This window comes from Protopterus annectens, chromosome 5.part0 (genome assembly GCF_019279795.1).
Source record: "Protopterus annectens isolate FY-2018-M chromosome 5.part0, PAN1.0, whole genome shotgun sequence".
In the NCBI taxonomy this organism is placed as follows: domain Eukaryota; kingdom Metazoa; phylum Chordata; order Ceratodontiformes; family Protopteridae; genus Protopterus; species Protopterus annectens.
The window spans coordinates 1,898,717,686-1,898,741,873 of NC_056735.1; the positions used below are offsets into that span (position 1 = coordinate 1,898,717,686).

The 24,188-nt window shown below is 37.6% G+C and overlaps 1 protein-coding gene across 1 annotated transcript in view; it reads left to right on the top strand.

Annotated features, from left to right (window-relative positions):
• COG3 (component of oligomeric golgi complex 3) overlaps positions 1–24,188 on the top strand; it is a 1,722,808-nt gene that overhangs the window by 579,748 nt on the left and 1,118,872 nt on the right. Inside the window, exon 8 of the mRNA XM_044072049.1 lies at positions 21,199–21,279. Coding sequence (XP_043927984.1) covers positions 21,199–21,279 — 81 coding nt within the window. The remainder of the gene's footprint in view (positions 1–21,198; positions 21,280–24,188) is intronic.

Here is a 24,188-nt window from a genome sequence, read left to right on the forward strand (position 1 = left end):
AACCCAACAGTGATGACTGCAACAGTGAATACAATCAAACATCTACATTTATGGTAAGTGTACACAACTGTACTTTACCCTCCCTCCTTCCCCTCTTTCTGGCTGGTACGTACCTATGTCTTCTACCCTTACTACCTATGGGGAGTATTTGCTGGTAGCTGTAAGTTTTTATTTGCTTTTCTTATGTATATTTTATTAGCAATTGGAATTGCCTACATATTTAGAGGCACCTGACATCTGGGGCAAGAAAAACTGAAGAAAATAGCGTCGGCTGCATCTTATATACCCCTGTCGCACTGACGTCTGGGAGGAGGCGACAGCAACCAACGCCAGATCACAACTTTGGAACTCTGGCCAACTGCGGGACCGCCTGATGGCAGGATAACCCAAGTGTAATGACTGCAGCAGTGTCTACACTCGAACATCTACATTTATGGTAGATACAAAACTGTACTATTCTGCAGATAGGTTTGACTGCTATTAGGTATACAGAGAATAGGCAATAGGGAACTGGAATTTACTAGAAAAACTGTCAAAGAAGCCAGTGTATTAGGAGCAAATAGAGAGAAAATTAATGGAATGAGAGGGGCCAAGAATTTATCTGGACTACAGGCTAGAGATTGCCTTTCCTATCGAGGATTAATATCAGAGTGTAGGCAAAGAGAAAGAAATAGGGGGTTCCTAAGTGAAAGCCCAGTACTGGTAAAGGTATTAGTCAAATCTAGGAGAGAAGCTGCTGTTAAAAAAATGGATAATTACTTGGGCATATAAAATATTGCTTGATAACTACAGGAAGCAATCAGAGGAGGTTAGAAAGGATTGCGAGGAAAGATTGGATAAGCAATTCAGAAATAATGTAGGATGTATGTATGGCTCCCAAATATGCAACAAAGTCTAGAAGATTTAGGATCTTTGCTTGGAAGTGTTTGCATAGATATGTTTATACCACAAGCAGACTTCAAAGAATTTTTCTTCAGGTAGATTGCTAATGTTGGAGGTGTGATGGAGAAAAGAAGTAGGTAATTCGGAATATATTTTTTGGAAGTGTAATGATTTGGCAGACTTTAGAAATTCCCTGCAGACTACTCTGACAGAAATACTGGGAGTTCAAATTGGTGTAATTAAAGAAATTATGTTTTGAGCTGTGATACAGAATCGGAATTGCCTAGACATAGTAAGTCCTTGTTAAGTTTAATTCTGCTGGCTGCCAAAAAAAGCAATTACTAGAAAGTGGAAATCCAAGTTTAAACTAACTGGGTTAGAAGTTATGAATATAGTAACAGAGATTAAACAACTGGAAGTGGGATCTTTAGAAAAGGGTAGGAACAAATTACATAGAAAAAATTGGAATTGTGGGAACAATACATGCAGAATAATGTTTTGGAGATGGAAATTAGGGTTAAGGAAAGGCAAGAATTGAATGCAGTTTTTAGTGCTTGAGTGACAGTTATTATATAGATTATAAATGATGTATAATGCTTACAACCAAAAATATGTCATTATGGTTTGCTTTCATTTATATATAAATGTATAATTGTTTATGTGATAACATAATGAAGGTGTTTCTTAAAGTATGTGAAGCCTTTTAAATATACCTTTATTTGTTGTCCAAGAACTCTGCTTCATTTGTGTGACCAAGAATGTTCATGTCTTCGTTCTACATTGTTGATATTGGCTTCTCCCACAACTGCTTTTAGTACTTACTTTAAAAGGCTTCACCATTTACAAAGCTAATGGCACTGGTACTGGTTCATTGCTGGTTACACTAAGATCTTACTGATGAGCCATGAGCAGCTCACATTTATGTGTTTGATTGCCTCTATATGGACATTTAAGGTGATACCCCAAAGTGTCAGCTCATAACTTAAATCCTGACTCTGCAGCATGCATGTAGCTATGTAACTGTCTGTATCAAAAATGTAAGATCATATTCCAAAATGTCACTTTATTGATGTGACACTACCAGTGTTACACTTCTAATTTTAAAAAAGCCGTATTGTATGTCTACGTTGTTTGATCTTTTGCCAGCACTGTCCATTTTTCCCCCCTCTGTGCTGCACTTCTTGATATTCTACTTTACCAAATCACACTCTGGGTCTTGCTAGAAAAAGTATGCAGTTGGCAAGCCTAGTGGATCCACCTGGTTAACAAACATGCAGATAACTAGAGTGCCATTTTAGAAACTTGGTGAAAGTGTGCATTTAAACACAAATTATCAGTTCTAAGCAAAGAGAGTTTACATGGATTAAAAAAAAAGATATTTTGTACAAACACCCACCACCACCCCACCCCACAAACTGGACCTGATGGTTCCTCTGCCTGAGCCCAGTTAGATCATTGGTCTGTGGCAGCTGGAGCTGGGATTTCCTGGGTGATGTGAGAGCCGTATGACCCATTCACTCCTGCCTTGAAACCCACATCAGTTGTTCTGCAGTGTGTTGAATGTCAGGTAGTAAGGAGCAGGCCAGCTTGCTAGTTCTGCTGAGCTGCCCACCTCCCCTCTGCAGTGGCTCCTCCGAGCTGAGCTGCCCACCTCCCCTCTGCAGTGGCTCCTCTGAGCTCAGCCGTTTCTGTCCTCCAAGGGTAAGTGCCCTGTGCATGCTGAATTCCCCTTGGTTTACTGTGCAACTTGCACACTGCTGTGTCTGTTCATTCTAAGTTCTTCCATAGGACAAGCTAGAGCTGTCTTCCCCTTCATGATGGTTGATCAAGCAAAGGCTGCTCATTGCATTCATCCTCTGCCAACTCCTATAGGTGCCCAAGCTAATATTCAAACTTGGGTCATTTCCTGCAACATAGGGCTTTATCCTATGTCACACACCTTGCATCAGTAGTTAATATCCTTGAAAGGATTTTAACAATGATGAAAACTTATGTAGAGACGGATGTTAAGAGTTAAAAAAAAAAAAAAAAAAGTGGACATTGAAGACCAGATTGGGGTGGGGGGATACCTTAATGTAGGCCTTTGGGAGAAGGACATAATGTATTTCAAGTTTGTTTCACAGAAACACACAGTAATCACCATGGCGTACTGTGTTTTACTTACACACATGCACTCAAGTTGTGCAACAGCAGATAAATAATTTAAACTGAGGAAATAACAAGAGAGTCAGTTGGTTTTATTTATGGGTAGCCCTCAACCCCATCCTACAGTTATAGCCATTTTTTGCTGTGTACCCTTCAGATTTTTGATTCTGCTAAAAAGAATGGCAATGTAATCTATTTCAGCTTTGTTCAACACAAATAGTAGCCACATGTATAATGCAGCAGGAATCATTATTTTTTTCACATGCAGTCCTAGTACTTATAGCTACTTTGTTGTGTGTTTTCAGCTCTGATGTCCAACTGTTGAAAGAAAAAAGGTCCTACAGTTGCCCTGCCATACATTAACCACATCTGTTTGCTTACTCTTTTTACCATTGGATATTTGCAAGATTCCTGCTTCTTGCCATTATGTGAATCAGGATGATCATGCAACAGTAATTAGCAGAAAGCCCCAATAACTGATTGGCTGTGTGCACAGCACTCTTTCCCAGAAAGCACAGCAGCTTTGAACAGGGCCACTATGGGCCTTCTAATATATTTATTTACTTGATTATCTTAAAGTAAATAAATACTAATGCCACATTTTTAATTAACAAATAAACAACACTGATATGAGGCAGGCTACTTTAAAAATTAATGACATGTATGTAGCATAATCCTGCCAAAATCTTTGTGGCACACAGACACTTCTAAGATAGCTGCACACTGAGTATCAGCTTAATTTTCTCCCTCCCAGTGTGAAAACAAACTCAGAAAAAGAGAGTCAGTGAGTTTGTCTTTTTGGGCAAATTTCAGGTACTGGCTAGTAAGTGCACTGCCTGGATGCCAGCAAAGAAGAAATTCAGAGAACCTGAAAGAAAATCAGTCACAAAAGGTGAGGAGAGAACAATGGCTGCGAAGAATCATGCAGCTGTTCAACAAAAAGCAGTTCAAGCTCCAGCTGTGGTAGAAAACATGTCTTCCAGTAATCTAGAGTAAAAAAAAATAAGTCAAATGTGCTCAAAGCTGATTAAAATAAATGAAACACTGAAGGAGTATATCAACTTAAATAAGGCTGAAAAAATGGAAGAGGCTTTAAACAAATGTTCAGATGAGCTGATAAAGCTGCAAGAATCAGAGGTTGAAATGAAGAAAAGGCTGGATGAGTATGAGACTCCTTAGGAAGAAATATTTCAAAAAATGGTAGAATTAGAGGACAGAGCACACAGGGGAAAAGTGGTGATTTTATGCTGTACCAGAGAAACTGGAAGGAACAGACTGTAAGCAACTGGAATGGTATTCCAAAGCAAGAGTTGTCAATTGAAAGGGCATATTGTGTGTATGCTTCAAACCTGGCCATTAGAAAACAACTCAGACTCTTAATAGTAAAGATGCAATCTTACCAGCAGAAAGAGTCGATTCTGACAAGACTGTGGCAGAAGGACAAAGTACTAAAAGTGGGAGACAGCAGTGTGTTTGTGGACAGTGATTACTCACTGTGCACCAGGCAAAAGAGGAGCATATTGTTTCCAGCAATCAGGGAATGTTGAGAAGCAGGTGTGATATTCCTGCTGCTTTATCCATCTTTTTTCAGAATATTTTTTTCCTGGAGGGTCAAAATCATTTGTTGATGCAGTACATGCTAAAAAGGAAATACAGAAGTTTATCCATGAAAACATGAGCAATCAAGCAGAATGGGGATTCTGCTGCTTATTCTTCTGATGATAAAGCTCATAAACTGTGCTGGTGAAACCTTGTCTAATGTTCCAAAGGAAAATGAGAGACTGAAAAAAAGCACAGGAATTGACTAGAAGAACTAGGAGTGTGTTGGAAATGAAGCAGAGATTTGGATTTGGGAGATGGAGAGCTACAGGAAGAAAACCAGCAACATGGAAGTCAATGAATAAATGTGGGATTACAAAGGATCAGGTACGTTTGTAAAATATGATGGCACAAGAAAACTTGGAAATATTGTACTTTGTTAAACTTGTAGGGGACGCCAAAGCATATGCCCTACTTCTTGTCATTAATGCTTGGAAGACATTAAGGAGAGGGGAAGAAGAAGGAAATGGGTAAATGTAAGTACAAAAAAATTGTTCTTGACAGTAATTTTATAAAACAAGACATAATACTGCATGCTATGAGGTAAAGCTTTGTCTGTTATTTTTGTGTGTAATAGCAATACTAAAGTAAACAAGCCTCGCCTTTTTCTGCTTTCTTCTTGTTCAGTTTTAGGAAATTAGGTACTGCAGTGTAAAAAGAGTAGAAACGGACAAAAGAGCATGATGTAAGCAAAGCATATATGCATTTTCTTACTTTTGCAGGGGGGAATGACTAGATTAAGGCCTTTGGCATGATCTAATAGCAAGTTTTAAGGAGAATGCAAGCAAATAAAAGAACGCTGAATATGATGTTTTCTTCTAGCAGATAAATATTCACATTATAAAAATATAAGCTTGTAGTGGAAGGCAACTGTGTATCTGGTTCTTGTGTTTCTGTGGAGACATTTGGTAAGGGATCAATAAAAACAGAGTACTTCTTTAAATGACTAGGAGATGATTTCTGAAAACATTCAAATTGTATTCTACATCTGGGCAAGGAATAAAGACAAAAACAAGCAACACTTAGTGGAAGCAGAAGCACAGGCTGCATCATGCATCTTGGCATGGATAACCTTTGTTGTAGGTTAATTGAAGCATGTGAATGTGGCTGTCAGTCTGGGACAGTTGTTACTATTAGGAGGGCTAAACTTCATTATTTGAAGATGTACATAGTTGTGTGTATTTGTGTTAATAGAGTTTGGAGTTTGTTCCGAGGGTGTGTTTGTTTTCTAAGATGTGATATAGGTTCAAATGAATATGACAAGAAACAGCTGTATATAAGATCAACCCACCAACATTACTGTATACATGTAACAAGCTGAAACTAGACATTAAAAAATCTATTAAACATAACTGGTAGGAATAAACTTCTTATCATAATGACAACAATTTCCATATTGTATTTAAATGTAAATGGTCTCACGGATACATACAAAAAAGAAAGAGTAGTGAAGTGTATTAAAAAATGTAGAGTGCTGATAGCTATGCTACAGAAGGCACATTTGGAAAGAGCTGAGCATGTGAATTTGATAAAGAAAGGATTTCAGGATGGTCATTAAGTGGTATATCTGGGATAAAGGAAAAGGGGAGTACTTGTATTAATTGTGAGAGGAGCTCTAATAGCGATAGAAGAGGAAAAAAGATAATGGTAGATTTCTAGTACTAAGGGGATACTGAAGGGGGGGAGATTATGCTGGCATTTATTTGTATGCCACTTAAAACTGCTACAGTGAGAGAAATAATCAGCTTTTAGCAAGGAATATTACTTATAGGTGAGAACAGGAATGTGATTTGCAAAAGTGAGGGTGTATCTGGGGTACCTAGAAGGGAAAATATAAGAAAATAATGTAGATTTTTTGAATACATTTATGAAAATATTTTGTATGGAAGAAGTGAAATCAGTAGTAGGAGTTCAGAGAGAATTTACATATTGTTCCCCAAGGTACAGAAACTGGGCTAGACTAGATAGAAATTATGAGGCAAAACCAAGGAAACGGTAGACACAGCAGTTAAAAGATAACTTGAGTTTAATGAAGTATGAGTGCTTTCGCGTTGCTGCCACAATGCTTCTTCAGATGCAATATAATACTATCTCAAAATACTTGTATTTAAGTCTTCATAAACCAATAAAAATACTAGGAGTAGTCACATGACATATAAAACAGCTGACTCTTCAGTTATACTGATCACATGACCTAAACTCCAGCATACAAAATCCCAAATACCACATTCATCATAAAAAAATATATAAAATATTCAGCCTATAATGCAAAGCTGCAAATCTTGTAAAATTAACATATTAAGTGTCTAAATAAAATATACATGCATGTTTGTGTGTGTGTGTGTGTATATATATATATATATATATATATATATATATATATATATATATGTAAATAAACAGTTCTCATACTATCAAAGGCATAATCATATTAATAGCATTCAGACCCCTCTGATGGAAGTCATAAGAACTAGCAAATAATCCCATACAAAGCTGCTCAATAACCGCTTCAAGATGTAAACACAAGGCCTGCATCACTGTGTCATTTCTGTTTAAATTTCTTCAATCTTTCCATATAGAAAAAAATTAAGTTTGTAAAAAAAAAATACTTATATTCTCATCCCCATGGCTTCCACTTAACACGACGTATGACTATTCAGCAAATATGTCTATTTCAAATGAGTCTATATGCACATGCCATTTCAAAGTCAAGTTAAACAGTGTGTGCAAATAAATCTAATCAACAGCAGCCTTATGTATATAATGAACAGCAAAATAAGTAAAAAATACTTATATGGACTCCCCCATGTATACCAATAATATTCCATTTATTGATGTTACGAACTGCTTTTTGAGTGAGAAAACTGAAATACCAGCATATGATACAGTGGCACTCTTGAATATACAAAGATAATTTGAGGAGAAAATGGTGAAATTAAAGAAATTGCAATGGCAAACTAAGTACTTTGAGGCCTGTTTATATCATCATATTATACCCAGAGGCCTACGTGTTTTGGTCATCCCCACTTATGGCTCACAATATCCTTAACTTTAGCCAATGGCAGAAAATTAATTTGTAGACAAGCATGAATTATATGCGTTTGTTAGTAGAATTTTTCAGACCGACTCAGGAGGCCTTAGTAAATGACTTACAAAGTTTGTTGCAACAGCTACAGGATAGTTTCCCCAAGAAGAAAGCGATGGACACCCCAGAACGATTGCATGATTATATGCATACGTTTGAAAGGAAACCACAGATGCAGAAGCATACGACATTAGCACGGGACTTAGCTGATGTTTCAAGCAGGCCAGGTATCTTCTTGGCCACTTGAACGCAGTAAACCAAGAGACAAAACATCGAACAATCAGCATGAAGTCCCTGCAATGGTTAACACCAGTTCTGGTATATTCACTCCTTCAATGATTACCACAGCATCCAACAACAATGCAGAACAGACTACATCCACCAGCAGTAGTGATGTCATCACATTGGTACACCAGGAAGAGGACGTCATACCGAAAGCAGGTTCCATGCATTTACAAGTGGATCAACAGGTTTTTTCCCCAACTACCTCTACCCATAAGGAAACATACGTGACCGGACAGGGCCAGGAATGGCAACAGGAAGAGGAAGAATTCGTCCAGAGATTCAGTGGGGACACCATCAGTCAAGAAGTTCTGGTTGCAGAACAACAACACACGTTGATATATAACTTGTCACAGTACATGTTGAATGAGGATGAAAAGAAAGTGTTACGCAAAGGACTGACTTTGGTCCGGCAACTCACAGCAACATTTGTGACACCATTTTGGAAGTGAAGCTGTTTTGCAGGAACATTATGTTAAAATTTATGTATTCTAATAATAATCAACAAGTTATTACATTTAAGAAACTGAATGTTTATGTTCCTCATTTAAGTTCGTTGTTGGAAGCTTTTATCAAAACATGTGAAACTGATTTACATGCAATGCATATTGATAAAGGTAGGAAAGCAAAACAATTTTTCACTTTGACCAAAATGGAACATAAAGCTATTGAAACATTAAGCATTAATGAATGTATTGTAATTTGTCCAGCAGACAAGGGAGGGGCAGTGGTGATCTTTGATAGGAGTGATTACATTGATAAAATGAATAGTATGCTTTCTGACTCTGACACACATGATAAAATTGATGAGCATACCATACGTAAGATAAGCAATACAATTTCAGATGATTTATATGATATTTTCAACAGTTCTTTAATTTCTAAAGAACTGTATGATTATTGAATTGTAACTCATCCTGTCATCCCTATAATTAAAGGAGTACCTAACGTTCATTAATCTGTGGTAGAACCCCCACTTAGGCCTATAGTATCTGGAAGAGGATGGCTCACTGAGCCTTTGTCTATATATGTTGAAAAAAACTTGAGACCTGTCATAGACAAATGTAAAGTTAAGATTCTAAAGATTTTAACTACATTATTTGAACATATAGAACAGCACCCTTTACCAGCTGAATTCATTTTTGTGATGTTAGATGTCTGTTCTTTGTTTACGGTAATACCCATTGATCAGGGAGTGACGTGCATTAAACAGTATCTATCTAAACACTCTGAATACTCATCTAGACATATACATCTGTTATGCATGGTGGTAGAGAGCATATTAGAAAACAATGTTTTCATGTTTAATGAAAAGCATTTTCTACAGAAACAGAGGGTGGCCATGGGTACCTCATGTGCCACCTCATATGCCAACATGGTTATGGCACAGTGGAAGGGAAACTATATCTTGAATGGCCACAACTGTTTTTGTTCGCATTTATATCGCTACAGACGTTTTGTGTATGATATGTTTTTGATTTGGCAAGGAGATGATAATACTCTAGATGAATTTTTGGTTCACTGTACAGAAATCTAATGAGAAAATTGATTTTTTTGGACATACACATATATCTTGAAACAGATATCATTAAAACTAAAATACATAGGAAAAAATCTTGGACTAATAGTCTATTAGAAAGATCTAGCATGCACCCTCCACGTGTATTTGAGATCTTCCTTCCTTACTAGTGATGATCAACACCTAGATGGTGTTTTTCAAGGAGTTACAACTCACTTAATGAATAGAGGATATTTATCAGATTTATGTGAAAAATATGCCACCAAGTTTAAGAAGGAGAGGGAAGGGGGAGCCAAACCTCACTTCTCCAAACCACGCAGTGGGGTACACCCAAGCACTGAGGTAGCAAATGTCAACAGGTTGACTTTAACATTTACATCAGACAACAGGCAGATTATGAACATTATCAATAAGAATTGGCACATCTTATTATCAGATGAACATATAAATGAGTTGGTGGGTGATCACCCACGAGTAGCTTACAAAAATAGCAAATCCTTGAAACAGAAAGTATGCTACAATGAATCAAGGCAATGAGTACAACAGATTTCTCAGAGGAAGGGAACTTACAAACAAAGACATTGGCAACCTTAAAACACTGGACCCCACCCAGTTTAGGTTCATGAAGGGCCGATCTTGTCTCCTGAACCTTATTGACATCTTCAGTGCCATGGACGAGGGTAAGGCAGTCCCCACAGCCTATCTGGTCCTCGCCAATGCCTTTGACACCACCCCCCACTCTGGAATCATAGATAAACTTACTAAGATGGGCATTAATCCTTATGTCACTCGATGGGTTGCCAGCTGGCTTACTGACAGAACCCACACTGTAATAGTAGCTGACTCCAAATCCAACTCCAGACAAATGACAAGTGGAATACCTCAGGGTTCAGTCCTGGGACCTCTCTTGTTTGGCATCTACTTCTCTGAAGTACAGGCCAACACTAAGGGACTCTGGCTAACAAAGTTCGCAGATGACTGCAAACTGGGTGCCATTATTGGATCCCCAAATGATGTGGATACTCCACAAAAGGGCGTTACAGAAACAGATACTTGGTGCCAGAGCCATGGGCTCAAGCTCAGTGCCAAGAAATGTATAGTTTATAGTTATCCCCTTTGGGAAAAAACATGTACCCGTGAATTATCACATAGGTGGCAGTGCACTAAACACCAAAAGTGTGCTAAGAGACTTGGGGACACAGGTGGACAGTGGTCTCGCCTTTAATAACCACATCAACACAACAGTCAGGAAATCCTCGTATGTGGCACACCTCATCACTAAGGGCTTTCCATCCAGAAAAAAGGAGGTCATTGTCCCACTGTACTCATCCCTCATTAGACCCATTGTAGAATACAACGGCCCATTTGGTTTGTACCTGTCAAGACATCTGCAACAACTGGAAAGGCCTCAGAAATACCTCACTAAAAGAATTACAGGCCTAAAGCAGATGCCCTATGCTGACCGCCTTAAAAAACTCCAGCTATATTCTGTCGCATATCGTATACTATGAGGCGATGTCTGCTTAACATACAAGGCCATGTCAAATCCAGAGCTGTTGGACATGCTGCACTTAAAGAAATCCCAATCCCTCAGAGCCACACACTCCAGGGATCTAAATCTTGTCATCACAATAAACAAAACATGCTGGAGGGATAGGTTCCAGACCCAGAGACTCCCCAGACTCTGGAATAGACTGCCCATACATGTCAAGCAGAGCACCTCTTTGGCCCTCTTCAAAAGGAACCTTGATCATTGGATGGGAGAAAAGAAATTCACCCCGGGGATCACGTCAGTCACCCTGCTAGACAGGGGTCCAGGGAAGTAAATAGTGTGGGAAGAAATAGCCAGGGAATTGTTATGGCTAGGCTTGTATAGGCCCTAGGGCTGATAGCCTAGTACCAACCTTTGAACCTATGAACTTATAGCTGTAGAAATTGCTGTGCGTGTCAATACATGGTCAATGGTGACACATTTATACACCCAGATACAGGGAAGGAATATAAGATGAAGTTTTATGCGGATTCTTCCACGCATAATGTAGTTTACCTTATTATTTGCAAGGAATGATACAGTTTTTATGTAGGAAAAACAAATAGAACGTTGAGGGAAAGAGTACGCGAGCATGCATATAAACTTAAGAAACAGTATCTTAGAGTGGCCACGGCCAAGCATGTACATGATACTAACACAGCACATAATTTCAGTTTTTTAGTATTACAATGGTTGAATGACAATATGAGATTGGGGAACATGGTGAACAAAACAGAACGAGAAGAGCAAAAATGGATTATTAGGTTGCAAGCTGACAGGAAACATGGTTTAAATGAGAGTGTTTGCTTGAAACCTTTAATATCAGATAGACCACTTATTAGGTAATTACCTGTATTTAGTTAGATATATGTTGTTGATTAGTTCATTTTTATGTATATCTTTTTTTGTCCGCACCTGTGGATTATTACAGTATTGTATGCATTTGCCTTAGCATTTCATGTTACTGTAGTTTAGGTGCATATCGGACACATAGGTATTTGTCGTATACAATCAGTGTTTAGGTTTAGGCATTTTTAACTATGTTTTTGCACATGAACTTTTTCTACAGCTTTGTAATTTAGGCGTCTTATTTTTTTTCTCAGTTTATCTACGGGTATTTTTTTTGTATTATATGAAAATTTTTTCAGTCAGCTCAGTGAGATTAATTTATATTTGTCATTGACCACTAGAGGGCACTAGTTACACTAGCTATCCTGTAACGAATTCACAGAGAGACTCTCCTTTTGAGTGCTGTTTACAACCCAGGTAGTTCTGTACTTAAGGAAGCCTACACTTATTCAGCAATTGGTTTGTAGGACCTAATGCACTTGGTGAGTAAAGCAACGTCTTTTTGGCTTTTCCCGGTTAGGGGTCGTCACAGCGGATCACTGGTCTGCTAATGATTGGTATTGATTTTTTACGGTGCCAAGGTGCCAGCCAGATGCCTAACCTTCACGGAAGGCACACCCAGATGCACATGCACCTACCTGCATGTCTTTTATCATTTATGCAGACGCAGGGAGGACATGCAGACTCCGCACAAAATGAACTTCAGCCAAGAATCGAACCGAAGAACCTCTTGCTGTGAGGCAGCAGCACTAACCGCTGCACGACAATGGTTAGAATAGAACTTTTTTCATGTGCAACGATCAAGTTGGATAACAGGAAGGTTTAACTATTAGGCCATCTTTAGTGAGCTGATCCATGTCTTCCAGATCTGTATGCACAAACTGTAATAGCTGACTTTGAAAAAGGAATTAGAATGCACATTCATTTACAATAGATAAACTTGTTGATTTATGACAAGATGTGCTTAGTAAAGCAAGAACCGTAGTATGAGACACCAACACGATGCAAAATCTTCACTGTTAACAAAGTCCAAGCATAAGACACCATAAAAGTCCAGAAGACACTTTAATAGAAGATGAATAAGCGCTTTCGCATAGTGCAAAGCTACGCTTCATCAGATGAATTCACAAAAAATACTGCAGACTTAAATACAAAACATTTTGGCGGGATCGTTAAGCAATAAATTCATAATTGAATTAGTGAAATGTACATTAATCACTCTAACTATCAATTAATGATTATTACTAAAGTTATCAACCTTCCAGCTTAAAAAACAACATAAATAGAAAGTATGTATAAGAAACGACAATATGAAACTTCTGTATATACAACAAAGTCACATGTCTCATTCTATAAAACTGAGTGCATCTTTTCCGTGACACTAGTGATAATACAATCAATGTTGCAAGCTTCAGTTACAAAAGCTGATATAGCGACATGTATATATTGAATGAAAAATAATAAATAAAAAAGCACATCTCACAAATGTTAGAGGAAACACATGCAAAAATATATCTAGTGGGCGTACGCATAAGTCACATCCCATATAGTCCCCTACTGAGTCAGTTCAGATATATATTTAAAACTCAAACCTGAAACTGAAAAAACCAAACTATCATTACCCTAAATGCACGACTCAATATAAGTGCACTGGGGTTAAACCCATTCTTATTCAATAAAAACTATAAAATAGTTGAATTCTATAGTCAAATACGATAAACAGACTACCATATATATACATGCCAAACTTCACAAACTTGAAGTAACATAACAACTCTTCGGTAATCAGATAAATAAAAGGACGGATAGAAATCTGTCCATTACCGATGTATACATAAAACTCCACAAACCCGGAGTAATAAAAAACAAGCAATAGTCAGATACAAAGAGGGACAACAGAGATGTTCGTTGTAAAAATACTTATTAGTAAAAAACTTAACCTGATAACAGATCCTGAAAGCCCCATCATAATCCGCTTTAGCCGACAACTTATTACTACATAAACACAACAAAACGACCAAACAAAATAGGCGATCTTAAAAAAGATATATCCCAACCAGTATCAAGGTACGATGCTATCCAAGGGCAATGTCGCTATTAAATACATCAAATGGCAGACATACTGTTGTCTACAGGTCACATGATAGCTGTGAAAAAAACAAAAGTACAGATATATGTTTAAAGTTCAAACCTAAAGCTGAAAGAACCAAACTAGCGTTACCCAAATGCACGACTCAATATAAGTGCACTGGGGTTATGTCAACTCTTAATCAATAGTCACGATAGAGCATTTAGATACTATAGTCATGATGCGATAAACAGACTACCATATATACATACCAATCTTCACAAATTTTAAAGCAACATAACAACCCTTCAATAATCAAATATATAGAAGGGCGGATACAAATATATCCGTTAAAGAAGTATACATAGAACTCCACAAACACGGAGCAATATAAAACCAAACAATAATCAGATACGTAAAAAGACAGCAGAAATACTCGCTGTAGAAATACTTATTAGTAAGAGACCTAACCTGGTAACAGATCCTGAAGGCCCCATCATAATCCGCCTTGGCCAATGACTTGTTACTACATAAACACAACAAAGCGACCAAGTAAAATAGGCGATCTTATAGAAGATAAATCCCAACAGGCATCAGAGTACGATGCTAACCAAGTGCAATGTTGCTAATACACACAACGAATGGCAGACATGTTGTTATCTACAGGTCACATGATGGCTGTGAAAAAAACAAAGAAAGTAAATAAGGCTGAATATCAAAAACAAGAAACACTAACTTGTAAATAGAAAGTGCAAATTACACTACATCAAACATCTTATTGCACAATTCAAGATGAAATGAGCTGGAACTATATAATGCACCCACAAAAAACTCATATATAGAAATATACATAATATGTATTAAAAAATTCTACTCACACTAAATATAGAAGTATATATAAGAGGTAAATACATACAAATGACATGAATCTCTACATATATGAAAAATACAACAATATAAGACAACTAACATTGTACATTAATATGACATAAACTTATGATGTATTAACATGAATTGGTATGCTCATTCACAGAGCTTCAAAACAGGACTGTAAATAAAAATGATAACTAAATGTATGTTAAAACCATATAAATGAATGGGGCAAACAGTTCAAAAACTAAAGTATGAATAAATAGTGCCTGTGTCACCATATAATTGATGTCACTTCCTATCTAACAGCACTGGCTTGATAGAGATGAAATTATTCAATCCAGGGGGTAGATGAGCTGCCAACCTTAAAATCCAATAAAGCTCGGCTCTAGCTAAAGCATTATCATTATCTCCCCCTCTCTTACTCATTGCCAACACTTGCAGCACCCTAAAGGTAAAGAAGTGTGTGTCATATTCTTTAACATGCCTGGCCAGGGCATTGGTATCATCTTGCCTACGGATACTGTAAAGATGGTCATAAATACGGTCTCTCAGCCTCCTCTTTGTCAGCCCTACATAAAAAGCTGTACATATAGAACAGGTAGCCAAATACACCACATTCCTAGTGCTACAACTAGCATATAGATTGGGTTGGAAGGTAATATCCATAATGGGATGTTGGTAAGTTTGTATCTTGGTGATACTATTGCACCTATTGCATTGATGGCACGGATACGTGCCTTTAGTCACAACTTCCCCAAGGACCAATTTATTGGGGCCTCTAACATTGGTCACATGTTGATCATTGCACAGCAACAGTTTAAGGTTGTCACTGTTCTTATAACAGAACCTGGGCCTGACACCTATAATGTCCCTGACCTGTTTATGTATGACTAAAACATTCCAATTTTTCCTTATTATTTGTCTTATTCTTTCTATATCACTAGTGTATTTAACAATGTAGTTCACCATAGACCCATAGTTCCTGGGTTCATAAAATCTCTTATAATTACACCCATCAGAGACCAAAGTGCCATGTGAACCTATAGGTTCAATATCTCCTAAAACCTCATATCTTATCTTTCTGACCATTGCTGAGTCATATCCTCTGTCCCTAAACAAGAGCTCCATTATATCAGCCTCTCTCAACAAGTCTTGTTCATCATGACAAAGTCTAGATATTCTGGTAAACTGACTTCTAACAATGCCCTGGAAAGTGTGCCTAGGGTGCATGCTATCATATGTTAGAATTGCATTCTTCCATACCGATTTCCTATACAGGGTTGGTAGGATGCTCCCTTCATTGGTTAACCTAAGCGTAACATCTAAGAAATGAATCTGTTCAGGAGAATGCTCTTTAGTAAACCTAAGGAAATCTGTTGTTGATTCTAGGTATCCCAAAAACCTATCATAGTCTTCGATGTTGCCTTCCCATACAATAAGTATGTCATCCACAAATCGTTTATAAAACTTTATAAACTTGGATGATTCATGCTGGAACAAAAATAGTTGTTCCCACCAAAAGACGACCAAGTTGGCGTAGGTATTAGCACAGGGGGTACCCATGGCCACCCCACATGTCTGTAAAAAATACCTATCACCAAACATGAAGACATTGTTATTCAAAATGATGTCAAGTAGTTGGCAGACAAGTATGACCCTGTCCTTAGAGAAAGTTGTTACTTTATGTAATAGTTCTCTAACGTACTGTATCCCAACATCATTAGGGATTGAAGTGAACAATTTCTCCACATCCATAGTTATAAGAAGGTAATGCTTATTATCCACATCAAGATGTAGACTTTTTATACTCTCTAACAGTTGGTACGTATCTTTCAAGATGGTGGGGCAACTATCAACAACTGGTCGTAGGATACTCTCCAAGAAGGCTGATACATGGGAGGTTATCCAACCTTCACCTGACACTATCGGTCTCATTGGTATGGGCCAGGCTTGTTTATGGATCTTAGGTAACCCCTTCAAAATAGGTACAACAGGATGAGTTCTAGAAAAGTATTCATGTAGTTCTACACTGATCTGTCTACAAAGTAGGAGGTCATAGAGGGTATCCTTTACTGTTTGTATAATATTCGACACTTCATTACTAGATATGCTTTTATATGTCAATTCATCTGATAACATATTATTCATACATTTCACGTACTCTTCAGTATCTAAAACGACAAGTGCTTAGTAAAGCCTTAGGGGTGTCCATATAAGTATTTTTTATTTATTTTGCTGTTCTTTATATACACAAGACTGTTGTTGATTAGATCTATTTGCACGCACTGTTTAACTTGATTTTGAAATGGCATGTGTATGCAGACTCATTTCCAACAGACATATTTGCTGATTAGTCATAAGTTGTGTTAAGTGGAAGCCATGGGGGTGAGAATATAAGTATTTTTTATGTTGAAAGATTGATGAAATTTAAACAGAAATGGCACAGTGATGCAAGCCTTGTGTTTACATCTTGAAGGGGTTATTGAGCAGCTTTGTATGTGGTTATTTGCTAGTTCTTATGACTTCCATCAGGGGTGTCTGAGTACTATTAATATGATTATGACTTTTATACTATGAAAACTGTTTTATATATAAACATGCATGTATATTTTATTTAGGCACTTAATATGTTAATTTTGCAAGCTTTTCAGCTTTGCATTATAGGCTGAATCTTTTATATTTGTTTTTTATGATGAATGTGCTATTTGAGATTTTGTATGCTGGAGTTTAGGTCATGTGACCAGTATAACTGGAGTCAGCTGATTGTTTTATGTCATGTGACTACTAGTATTTTATTGGTTTATGGAGACTTGTATACAAGTATTTTGAGATGTTATTCTATTGCATCTGAAGAAGCTTTGGGGAAGCAATGTGAAAGCACTCATACTTCATTAAACTCAAGTTATCTTTTAACTGCTGTGTCTACCGCATCCTTGGTTTTGCCTCTTGATTGTTTTGTATTAGGAGTTGGTTTCATCCATTGACGTGGTGAGATTTTTGTGACTAGATAGAAATTGTTTCACAGGAATGTGTGCATTTAATTAAAAGTTTTGATACACATCCAATAACTGTTTCAGATCACATGCCAATAACTAAAATAAAAATGAGACACTGACTCTTCCCCACCTGTCTATTAAAAAAGAGCAATTTATGGAATGTGTAGTTTAAATTATTCGAGAGTTATTAGGGAAGAAATTAATTTCTTCTGAAAGTATAGCTAGAGAGTGGGATAAAATGAAAGTGGAGTTTTAAAAAATGGTGGAAATAAAAGAAAAATAGATATGGTTAAGAAGTAAATCATTTAGAGGACTGACAAAGGTTGAAGTATTGCAGAAAGGGGAATCTCACAAAACAATAGGCTGCACAATTGCAGAGTGCTAAAGAGAAAATAAGGGACTACCTCGATTAATATGTATGAGTTTAGAAAGATTGCTGTTATGCAACAAATTTTGGTAATAGCTCCTGAGCACAAAACTTTTAGCACAACAGCTCTGGCAACAAAACGTAGAAAAGGTTGTTGCCAAGCTTAGGGAGCCCATAATAAAGAAAACAACCAGAGATCCTGTAGAGGTGTTAGAAATATTTTGGAGATTTTATGAAAAGCTGTATAAAGCAGACAAAATGTGGAAGTCAAGAAAATGTCCAAATGGAAATATTTAAGGGAGAATTAAATATGCCAAGGTTAGAGGTAGATGAGGCTCATTTACTAACAGGATAGGAGGAGAAGGGATAAAAAATGGTGATGTGTAACCAATTTATTTAAATGTTCACAGGAGTAGATGGTATTCCTGAAGAAGTTTGGATGCTAGGAGGGGAAAAAAGTGATAAAAATCTGGATGGTTTTGTTTAATGGTATTTTAAAAAGAGGAGAAGCACCACCATCTTGGAAGGAAATGGTGGTGGCTCTAATAAATAATGATGGTAAAGACCCATCAGATCCAGCTTCTATAGGCCCATTTCAATGCTAAACCATAATAATAAAGTGTTAGTCTGTAATGGTTAAAGTGATACCAAAATTGATAGATATGGATCAGTATGGTTTTATGGAGGAAAGGCAAATATTTGATAGCATTAATAGAACAATGATCCGGAGGGAAGCAGAATGTAAGAAAATAACCACTGTTGGTGAGTCTTGATGCAATGAAAGCATTTGATAGAGTAAGCTGGGATATTATGCATTGAGCAATGAAAACATTTGCATTCCATGATAAAATTGTAAGGTTTATTAGGAGGATATTTGGGGGACTGGAGTTGAAAGTTAAAGTTGGGGGGTTCCTTTCTGATAAGTTGTGTTTGAGCTGAGAAATCAGGTAGGGATGCCCTCTTTCCCCTTTGTTATTTGCGTTTTTTAGAACCATTTGCAAAAAAAGTAAGAGGATATGAAATTCAAGGTTATAATTGGTATGGTAGTCAAGAAAAGCCGTCCTTATTTGTAGAAATTATTTTATACCTGATAAACCCAAAAAAGTGCATCTCAGTGTTGTGGAACATTCTGAGACAGTTTAAAGTCTTTTTGGGGTAAAAATTTAATGAAGATAAAGTAAAGACACTAGCTGCAAAGTATGTAGCCACACATGAATTGGTTCAGCAATACCCATACTTATGGGGACATGATAAAATGAAGTACTTAGGAGTATGAATTAAAAAGGATTCTGTTATTGCAGCTAACGATATATGGGAAGAGACTAAACAAACGATAATACAAAAACTGAGAAACTGGAACCTCTGTTTTATGTATATGAATAGGAAGATACAAGCAATGAAAATATTTAGTCCATTTAGTTTTTATACACAGGCCAGGCATATTTTTTATCAACCAGAGGAGAAGTTGCAGATAACATTAATAAAGTTGAAGAATTTTATCTTGAGGGGAACAGGCAGCAGTCAAGTAGAATAAGTTGATCCTTCCAGTAAATGGTGGTTTGGGATTGCCAAATTTGAAGGGGTGCTTCCGAGCTACACAGTTATGGCTCCTATACATAGCACAAGCAGAAAACTGTAATTAAAAGTGGGAAAGGATGATGATGCAACAGGGGGGAAAGCTCAAGAAATTTGGGTGCAAATCCTTAAGGAAAATAACCGTAACCATACAGAGTATCATATTCATAAAGTAGCAGAAAGTATTCAAAGAGCTAAGCTAACGTGAGGAAATAAAGGAGATTCTGCAGTTAAGCAGTTCACAAACAAACAATAGGGGTATATATATGGCCCCCAAATGTACAACAAAGTCTCTAAGATTTAGGATATTTGCTTGGAAGTGATTGCATAGGTATTTTTATACCCCAAGCAGTCTCCAAAGAATTTTTCCAAAAGTAGATTGCAAATGTTGGAGTTGTGATGGGGAAGAAAGAGCAATCTGTGAGCTTTATTTTTTCAGATTGTAATCAGTTGGCAGATAACTACTCTGTCAGAATTTACTGGGTGAAGCTAGTTGGTATAGTTATGGAAATGATTTTTTTCTGAGCTGTGTTACAGAATTGAAATTGTCTAGGTATAGTAAGGCCTTGCCGTGTTTAATTCTGGTGGCTGCCCCCCAAAAAAAACCCAGTTACTAGAAAATGGAAACCGGTCTAAACAAGCTGTACTAGAACTAGTGATTATAATAACAGAGTTAAAAAAAACCTGAAGGATAGGAGTAAAATGCATAGAAAATGGGAATTGTGGGAACAATACAAAGTCATGTTTTGGAGGAGGAATGAGGTTTAAGGAAGGCAAGAACTGAGTGAGCTATGTAATATTTGACTGACAATAACTAGAGAGATTGTAAGTGATGTATAACGGCTGACTGAAAATGTGTCAATATGGTTTGTTTTCATGTATATAAAATGTACGATTGCCTGTGACATAACTGATAGTTTAATAAAGGTGTTTCTTGTTTAACAAAAAAAAAACATCTTTGTGGCACACCTGCACTTGTCTTTACTTGTCTCTCTTTGAAAGCTTATAACACAGATGGGGACAAATTATCATTCTCTGTCATGATTTTTGAAGGAAAACTGTCAGGTTAGCAGAAATAGTTTTAACGTCTCTCTGTAATTTTTTTTCCAGTTTGAATTGATATTATTGAGTCATTTTCGTGTACTTTTTTCATATATCTTCAGTAAAGTTTGTTGTATATTCTTCCTTGTATTGCTGTATGTACTGTGGTGCTGCTAGACTGTGGTACCCTGCTCACCTGCTTATAGTGTATAGGGAAAATTTATCAGTAGAAGTTAAGATATTTAGGTCATATATCTGTAGTGCTGATTTGGAAAATGCTGTTATGAGATAATCAGGTTAAAGACAAATCACAACTCATTTAATAATGTCATACTGGATTTGTATGTTTTATCTGACTGGATATTTTTATGTGCTTTATTTCCTAGGACCCTTCTGTTTTGCCAAATGCTGATAATGCCTTTACTTTATTTTATGTGAAGTTCAGAGCTGCTGCTCCAAAAGTCATGGTAAGTTTCAACATATAATGTGTTCTGAAAATTGTGTACTAGACAATGCAAGAAAATTGAGAGATGTTCATCATTAGATCACTGTTGCAGTAGTGTATAGCTATGTGGAAAGGTATACTGCCATGTTTCAAATGCATGGTCAGTATACAGATGCCTTTGGTATGCATGTATCTCATGTCTGAGGAAGCTCAGGGGCATGCTGGTATAAAAGCAGACATAGGGGTAATTCACAGCTTTCTTGCCATAGATTTATTTATTTTATTTATTATTTTACATTTGTTTACCGGGATAGTCCGATTGGATATATGTCCATTTTCAGCAGAGGCCCGGGGAGAAAAGCCCCACAAAGACAAACTTACATAGATTACACAGAAGTTAGCAAATAATTATAAAAACAAAGTGAATTATATACAATGGGTTAGTAGTGTTCCCTAGTAGGGACTCACAATTGTCATGGACAGAAAATTAAAAGTAAGAGACATCAGATTGGAAGCAGAGCTTTGTGATGTAGTTACAAGTTATGATAATTGCAGAATATGCTTTTAGTTTATAACTTAATCAGGGTTGGTACATGGGCATAGCCAGTTCACTTTGAGATACTGTTTGAGGTTTTTTTTTTGAAGAGACTTTTGGAGGATTGTAGGGTTATATAGTTTGGCAACGAATTCCAGGTTTTGCCAATGAAATTGGCAAACAGGGATTCACCAGCAGAGTTATTAGCTTTGTGGATTTGGACCAGTAGCTTAGCTGACCATAGGGATCTTAGATTGTTATGTTGTTGTTGTTGTGTCTTTCGGCTTTTCCCGGTTAGGGGTCGCCACAGTGGAACTCCTGTCCGCTAATGGTTGGTAGTTGATTTTTACATGCCGAGTTACCAGCCCTGACTCTCAACCTTCAACGAAGGTACGCCCATTCACGCATGTCTCCACGCTATATGGCTTAATAATATTTCTAAGTGAGGGGGTATCCTCAGTGTGGTACAAAATTTTGTGCGCTATTAAGAGTTGATTGACTTGAATTAAGCTTGGCAGTTCTAGCCACTCTAGTTGTTTAAGATTCTGGCAGTGGTGGGTTCTATAGATGGAGCCAGTGGTGAATCTGGCAATATGATTGTAGCTATGGGACAGCTTACCTAGTTTGGATTTGTTGAGGTTTGAGAGTACAGGCAAGGCATATAAGAGAGTAGAGAGTAGGTGTTATCGGGCGATTGCAGTCCTAGCCAGTGGGGTTAAAGATGTCTTGTTTCTGTACAGTGATCCAAGCTTCTTATTGATGGTCTGTATGGTTTTGTTGACCTGTAGCTCAAATTTGAGATTATTGTCTATGATAACCCGTAGCAGTTTGGTGTGATTGTCTGGGGAAATAGTGGTACCATTGTTAGATGTGACAGAGAATGAAAGTGTGGTGGATCTACTAGTGGGAGAGAAGAGTAGAAGTTTAGTTTTATTGGGGTTCAGAAGTAGGCGTTGATTGGTGAGCCAGTTCTTGATAGTGTTAAATGTATTTTGGGTTAAGATTTGCAAGTCGGATGGGGAGGTGGCTGAGCAGATGAGAGTGGAATCATCTGCGTATTGGATGCAGGTGGCTTTAGGGATAGCAGTGTGGAGGTTGTAAATAAAAATAGAGAAGAGTAGTGGACCTAGTATGGACCCTTGAGGGACACCAAGTGTGAGAGGTAACTGGCTGGAGAGTTTGCCCTGCCATAGTACCGCCTGCTGTCTACCAGTCAGGTAGGACTGGAACCACTGGATAGCAGGCTTGTTGAAGGAAATAGATTTTAGTGAAAGAATGAGAAGTTCGTTTGACCATGTCAAAGGCTTTTGATAGGTCAAGAAATAGGGTAGAGGTTAGCCTATTGTCATTCCTGTTTTGGTTTATGGCAGTAGTAAGGGAAAGGAGGGCTGAGGTGGTGCCGTGGTATGGCCTGAAACCATGCTGGGAGTCAGATAATAAGTTATTCTGTGAAAGGTATTGCATTAGTTGCTTGTGTACACATTTCTCCATTATTTTGGCTAGTGGGGAAAGAATAGCAATGGGTCTATAGTTGGATATGTCTGAGGAGCTACCACCTTTATGGAGTGGGATGACGTGAGATATTTTCCAGAGGGAGGGGATAGCATTTTCGGATAAGGTTCTGTTGATGAGGATAGATATGGGATGTGCAATGGCATCTGCAGCTATTTGCAGGTACTCTGCAGGGAGGAGGTCAGCAGCGAGTGTGGTAGGTTTTAGATTTTTTAGAAGTGTTTTGATCAAACTAGTGGATATTGCTTGGAAGCCAAATTCCAGGTGATTATTAGGTAGATTAGGTATGTGGTTTAAGTTAGAGGGGGTTAGTTGATTTGCTAGGGATTGGATTGTTTTAGTGAAAAAGTTATTAAAGGCGCTAGCTATTATTTATTTATTTATTTATTTAATTTATTTAACATTTGTTGACCGGGAAAGTCCGACTAGGTTCCACAGAGCCTGTTTTCAGCGGAGGCCCGGGGAGAAATGCTCCAGATGCATGTCTTTGGAATGTGGGAGGAAAGCGGAGTACCCGGAGGAAACCCACGCAAACACAGGGAGAACATGCAAACTCCACACAGAAGGCACCCCAGCCGAGAATCGAACCAGAGAACCTCTTGCTGTGAGGCGACAACGTTAACCGCTGCACCACTGTGCCGCCCGTCTCTGGGGAGCTATGGGTGTAGTTAGCCGGGGCTAGGGTGGTGGAGTGACCTGGACAAAGTAGTTGATTTAAGCCTGCCCAGAACTTTTGAGGGTTGTTGTGGTGTTTTTGTAGGAGATTTTGGTAGAAGCTTTTTTTATCCAGTAAAATAGATTTTTTTTGTATCATTCCTGAGTTGACGATATTTTAGATGGTCAAGTGGGGCTTTGGTTGTTCTCCAGCTGGCCCAGGCTCTGTT